This window comes from Rhincodon typus, chromosome 7, assembly GCF_021869965.1.
Source record: "Rhincodon typus isolate 14 chromosome 7, sRhiTyp1.1, whole genome shotgun sequence".
NCBI lineage: Eukaryota > Metazoa > Chordata > Chondrichthyes > Orectolobiformes > Rhincodontidae > Rhincodon > Rhincodon typus.
The window spans coordinates 54083735-54090637 of NC_063338.1; the positions used below are offsets into that span (position 1 = coordinate 54083735).

At 39.0% G+C, this 6903-nt stretch overlaps 1 protein-coding gene across 2 annotated transcripts in view; it reads right to left on the minus strand.

Moving 5' to 3' along the window:
• wdsub1 (WD repeat, sterile alpha motif and U-box domain containing 1) overlaps positions 1 to 6903 on the minus strand; it is a 58445-nt gene that overhangs the window by 23610 nt on the left and 27932 nt on the right. For both annotated transcript variants that reach the window (XM_048599559.1, XM_048599558.1), the window contains exons 3-4: positions 4690 to 4877; positions 3507 to 3605 (exon numbers count right to left, since the gene is read on the minus strand). In XM_048599559.1, coding sequence (XP_048455516.1) covers positions 3507 to 3605; positions 4690 to 4877 — 287 coding nt within the window. The remainder of the gene's footprint in view (positions 1 to 3506; positions 3606 to 4689; positions 4878 to 6903) is intronic.

Consider the following 6903-nt stretch of genomic DNA (forward strand, 5'->3'; position numbering starts at 1 on the left):
GAGAAGGTGTAGGGACAAGTGTAGCACTTCCGGCTGTTGCAGGGAAAGGTACCAGGGGTGGTGGGGTTAGTGGGGAATGTGGAGCAGGCGAGGAAGTCGCAGACAGAGCGGTCCCTATGAAAGGCAGATAGGGGTGGGGAGGGAAATATATCTTCGGTCGTGGGGTCGGATTGTAGGTGGTGGAGAATGATACATTGGATGCGGAGGTTGGTGGGGTAATATGTGAGGACAAGGGGGATTCAGTCTTTATTTTTGTTTTTATTGGGGGGAGGTGATATGAGGGCAGAGGTGTGGGAGACGCAAGAGATGCTTTTGAGGGCATTTTCAATCACCGGGGGGTTGGGGGGTGGAGGCGCAGTTATGGTCCTTGAAATAGGAAGACAACTGGGATGTGCGGGAAGTGGATGCAGCAGGGGCGGAGGAATTGGAAGTAGGGAGTTTGTATCCAAGTTCCCTCGGATTCCATGTGATCTAACCAGTTTACCATCCAGAACCTTGTCAAACGCCTTGCTGAAGTCCACCAATCTTCTTCATCACTTCTTCAAAAATCTCAATCAAATTAATGACACTCTAGTTCCCATGCACAAAGCCATGCTGACTCTCCCTAATCACTCCTTGCCATTCCAAATGTGTGTAAATCCTGTCCCTTTGAGTCCCCTCCAACAACTTACCCACCACTGATGTCTGGCTCGCCAGTCTATTGTTACCTGGCTTTTCCCTACCACCTTTCTTAAATAATGGCACCACATTAACCAACCTCCAAGTCTTCTGGCACCTCACGTGTAGCTATCAATGATGTAAGTATCTGAGCCAGGGGCCCAGCAATCTCTTCGCCAGCTTCCCACAAAGACCTGATCAGGTCATGGGAATTTATCCACCTTTATGCATTTTAAGATGTCCAGCACTTTCCCTTCTGTAATATGGGCACTTTTTGCAAGACATCACTATTTATTTCCCCAAGTTCTCTAGCTTCCATATCCTTCCCCACAGTAAATACTAATGCAAAATACTCATTTAGTATCTCACCCATCTCCTGTGGTTCCACATATAGACAACCTTGTTGATCTTTAAGGGGCCCTATTCTCTCCCTAGTTACTCTTCAGTCCTTAATTTATTTGTAGAATCTCTTTGGATTCTCCTTAATCTTATTTGCCAAAGATATCTCACGTCTTCCAGATTTCCCTCTTAAGCATACTCCTACTGTTCTTATACTCCTCTAGGGATTCCTCCAATATGTAAGAAACAGGAGCACTTGTAGGCCAGGCAGCCCTTTTTGCTCCATCATTACTAGAACCATGACAAATCCACCAAGTCAACTCCATTTGCTTTGTTGATCCATTCAGCATGCCAGAAGTAACAGCCATCAAATTGAAATCCTGAACCTTACTTTTAAATAATCCCCTATCCATACTAACATATTGCCACCCTAACCCTAAGAAACCTTATCTTGTGCAATAACATTTTGTGTCACTTCATCAAATATCTTTTGGAAATCCAAATATAATGAATCCACTGGCTTCCCTTTTAGCTATCCTGTAAGTGACATCAACAAAACTAATAAACATTTTCTTTTATTCACTTGTGGGACATGGACATCACTGGCTGGCCAGCAATTATTGCCCATTCCTAGCCACCCTTGAATCAAGTGGCTTATAAAGCCATTGCAGAGGACAGTTGACAGTAACCACATTTCTGAGGATCTAGAGTCACATGTAGGCCAGACCAAGTGACAGTGGCAGATTCCCTTTCCTGAAGGACATTGGCGAGCTAGATAAGTTTTTCTTGGTCATCAGTACATTCTTAATTCTATCTTGTTTTTTAATTGAATTCAAATGCTACCATCTTCTGTGGCAAAATTTGAACCCATGCCCGCAGAATATTAGCTGAGTTTCTGGATTCCTAGTTTAGATAATACCTCGAGACCATCGCCTCCCTTTACAAAATCTTATTTTGTCTTTCATAGGAAATGATGACTCTACATAATCATATTATGATTTCTAAGTTCCCTATTACCAATTTTACCATTTCCAGAACAATGGATTCCAGCATTTGCCCGATGACTGATGTCAGGCTAAACTGACAAAGATCTCTATCTTAAAGAATGGCATTGAACTGGCTATAGAGTAACCTGTAAGGATCATTGCAGAATATGGGGAATTTGGAAGATTAAAACCATTGCACCTGCTGTCATCACTGCTACCTCTTTTAGAAGCTGTGGACGGAGGTCATCGAACCCAGGGGAAATTTTAATTTTCAGTCCCATTGAACTCTCTAGAAATTTTTCTTTATTAAGATCTAAGATTCTTACTTGAGCCTTAGACATGCCTATTTTCAGCATGCTTTTGTGCCTTGTACCCTGAAGACAGAGACTAACATATTTGCTTAATATCTCTTTCATTACCTTATTCCCTTTTCTAATTTCTCCTACCTCGACCACTAAGGAGTCAGCTTTTCCTTTGCTACTCTCTTCCTTTTTACTTAATTGCAGAAGATCTTACAATCTGTTTTGTATTTCTGCGAAAATTACTTTCATTCCATATTCTTGCTCCTCCTTTGATTGTTACCTAACACTCTCCCAATCCTCAGATTTACTACTCTTCCAGATGATACAACAAACTTTTTTCTTAAACTCTTTAGTTAGTCAGTGATGAATTTCTTCTCCTGAGTTTATAATTTCTCAAGAATTGTGAAGTGTTTCTTTATCATTTTTCATCTACTGTTATACCTTTAAATCTAATTTTCCAAACAATCTTAGCCTTCTTGCCCTCATACCCAACTAATTGACTTTAAGCTCAATACTCAGTTTCAGATTTAGGTACATCACTTCCAAACTCAGTTTTACCATATTATGATCACTCTTCCAAAAAGGATCCTTTTTCACTTTCAGACTTATACTAAGGATGAAAGGAAGGAGCAACAGCATAAGTTGGGAAAGGAAACCAGCAAGCGGAAGTAAATGTAAAGAAAAAAAAATCTAACAAAATTTTTGGGCCAGTTCGGTTCAACACAGCAACAGCTAAGTAATGTAGAAATTAGACATCAGAAACATAGAACAACCTTATTACATGTTTCTTACTGGAAAGTAAATTTTGTTTACCATACTGACTGCAGCATGTCTTTTAAGCTAAATGAGGATAGCTGCATCTTCCCTTTACAGGTTTCTAAGTGATGTGAAACATGTAGGGAATCATTGCCAATCTAGATGCCAGAATCTCCACTGCAAATATTTGGATTTTAATATATTCTACATTAACTTAAATTGTAACAAGTAGAAGATAAAATCCTTGATAATACAAAAGCAAGTACAGACCCTACAACCTCCACAATGATAACAATAGAACTATGACTAAGATTGTCAGTTATCAGAAGACATATGGAGAAGCCAATAAAATTTTCATGGATAGCAACAGTCAACCATAATTAATACAGTGTCTCTCTTCCTAATTGAAAGTGGCATTGACAAGCTGAGGCAATGTTTGGCCTACACCTTGAAGCATACAACATACCTGCTGGCTCTTGACAAGACATAATCCAGAAATTAATTTTGTTGTCCTGACCACAAGAAGCCATCAGAAAGCAATTTGATCCTGAATTATTCATGTCACCTGACAAAGCAAAGAAGTTATAATGCAGCAATGTGTACAAAATACTTAGAAACTGATGAATTACATAACCTATGAACAACATAAGACAAGAATATGCTTATAAGCACCGGAATTCAGCCTTGCAAGACAATGGTTTGCATGGTCCTTGTCACCGGAGATGAACATCACCTGGTATGACTTTGGAGTCCCATTCTTGCATGGCAGCCTCTGCCACATCTGATGGAAAGGAAGACAACAGGGCTGTTCATACATAATTGGCTTTGCAATGAGCATATGCTAACCAAATTAGCATGCCAAGAGAAGCCAAAGATTCATTTGAGACAGTGAATGTGAAAACTGTTCAGCTTTTCTTCCTGCTATCAGTATCAGCTCTCATCTTTTCCAGATGCACCAAATGGTTCCTAGAACTTCCGAAGTCCTAAATGCATTAAACTACCCAACTATTCTTCGGCTTTTCACCGACTGTGGCAAATCAATGTATCTAGTTGCCTTCTCAACAGTCCAACCAAACACAGCAACACTGCTCAACACGGAACACGGCTTTGACAAACTACATGGGAAAACATTTTCATCTGGACTGATGCAGTTCATCTTTCTTTCCATTCAATCCTGAACTTTGCACATAAAATGTGCAATGTTCCCAGTTTCTGCTGTTTCCATTCATCATTTCACACTTCTGTTATGACAGTAGTGGCCAATAATTTTGTTTAAATCCCCAGTCATAGCGTACGTGTGGAGTCAGGTAGAGTGGCTGAATCAGAGCCCTATTTTACAAACAACTTCAAAATAAGAGACCAATGTGTTTCCAGCACAGTTCATATTTTTGAAAATATGTTCACTTCCTGATTAAACATTTTATTTGTTCTGCCTTTGATTTTTAAAAAAAAAATCAGTAAGTTTACAGCTGAATGGAATTTCTTATTTTATCTTCGTCCTCAAATTTGTCATTTGAACTCAATATGCTCAAAATGATACCTTTGATACTTAATTCAAAAGATCCACAGACAATTTTCTCAAAGTACTATTTCATAAGTATTCAAATACTTAAAGTAACGTATATGGAAACATTCCAGATAAAACATACCATTGATTGGCTGAGGTGAAAATACACAACAGGTGACTCCCAAGTCATGAGCTGTTTTCATATTTAGAAGGCACTTCATTTGGCAATCCCAGACAGTCAGCTCCCCAGATGTTGAACCAGTTACAAAGTAGTTTCCACCAGGAGAAAAATCACAAGCAATTATCGATCCATCCTCAACAGCACTTGTCCTGAAGTTAAGTAACAAATCACGAGTTACAAATGTCACAGTGTAGGGCTTTCTTCATAACCTCTTTCTAAATAATACATGTAAAAAAGCTGGACAGAAAACACATAACACAAATTTTATACTCAAATAGAACAATGTGAAGACATTCAAGATGAGGTTGTGGCATCATTGGAGACTGGAGGAGGAGAAAGCTGTGCCAGGGATATAGTGTTTAGATTGGTGATGGGTTGAAAGATAGAATAATAACGTGAATAGTAAAAAGGACAGAGGAATTTAGATGCCCTTATGAGGGATAGTGGATGGAAACAAAAACTGCTGGAAGGTAGCAGCCATACTATTGCAAACAATGGCACCCATTTGTTAAACTCCAATAGATTAGGGTTGGGGGACTGGGGGAAGAGAAGTGAATTAGGAAATTTTTAAACATTTATTCATTGCTGGAATGTGGGCATCACTGGCTGGCCAGCCTTTATTGCCTGTTCCTTGTTGCCCTCGAGAAGTTGATGGTGAGCTGCCTTCTTGAACCGCTGCAGTCTACCTGCTGTGGGTTGACCCACAATGCTGTTAGGGAGAGAATTCCAGGATTTTGACGCAGTGACAGTGAAAGAACAGCAATATGTTTCCAAGTCAGGATGATGAGTGGCTTGGAGGGGAACTTGAAAGTGGTGGTGTTCTCATATAGCTGCTGCCCTTGTCCTTCTAGATGGAAGTGGTCATGGGTTTGAAAGGTGCTGTCTGAGGATCTTTGCTGAATTTCTACAGTGCATTTGTAGATAGTACACACTACTGTGACTGAGCATTGGTGGTGGAGGGAGTGGATGCTTGTGGATGTAGTGCCAATCAAGCGGATATGAAAAATGTGATGATTCAGAAACATGAAATAAAAATGGAAATCCAGCTGCAAGGAACAGTCCAGAAATTTGACACAAACCAGCTCATAGCCGAATGATGGAATTCTAAGCAGTTGCGACATTCATTGACTCAAATTACTGTTAAATAATGACAAAGTTTGATACAAAAATGTTACAAATGGAAGTGTGATTATCAGGCAGGATGTGCATGCCCTGAGAATCTTTCTAATAAGGTAGTCATTTTTATTAGAAGCATTGTGTATTGGAGTTAAAAGCATGTAAATCTTAGATGAACAAAATGTTAATCGGCAGGGATCGCATGTTGATCTAATTTAATTCCCATTTTAATGATATATAATTATATAACATTAGATTTTATCCATTTTAAAAACTTGCATTTTTTGTCCAATTTCTATACAACACTCAAAGGTAAGAAGGCTTTCCATGAGCATTTCAATTAGAAATTTGTATACCCACATTTACAATACATTTTCACCGGCCGGAGGATATAATTGCCATCAACATTTCAGTATAGATACGTTCATTAAAAAATTAGAATAGAAAAAGTAGACAGGAAGTTAAGTAATATTAGCATATTGGTAAGAAAGGAGAATGATGCAGTATGACAGAATTACATGAAAGTTACATCAGAAATGTCATATCTCCCAACAGGTTTATGCAGATATTTAAGGCCCACATAGATCTTCGCCAATCAACACATCTTTCTACCCCTTTCTCCCTACTTTAAGTATCTAACTTTCCCATAAATGTACTTGTTATTTACTTAAACAATAATATCGGTTCCACATTTTTACCATGAACAGAGATGTATCTCTGGAATTCTGGCTGGATCAATTATAATAATCTAATATGTAAGACCTTGTTCCGGGCTCATACACAGCAGAAACATCATCTTTGCCTCCCAGTCTGAAGACTTCCATCAGGTCATCTTCTCAGTTCTCCCTTCTAGAGAAGACCAACTCAGTTTGTTCAGCCTTGCCTGATAATTATGCGCTCCTAGTTATAGGTATCAGCCTTGTAAATCTGTTTCAATGACTTTTTTGTAATTACAGAGGCCAGAATTGTGTAAATAATTCAAAGTGGGGTCTAATTAAATTCAAGAGATAACAAGATGTAGAGCTGGATAAACACAGCAGGCCAAGCAGCATCAGAGGA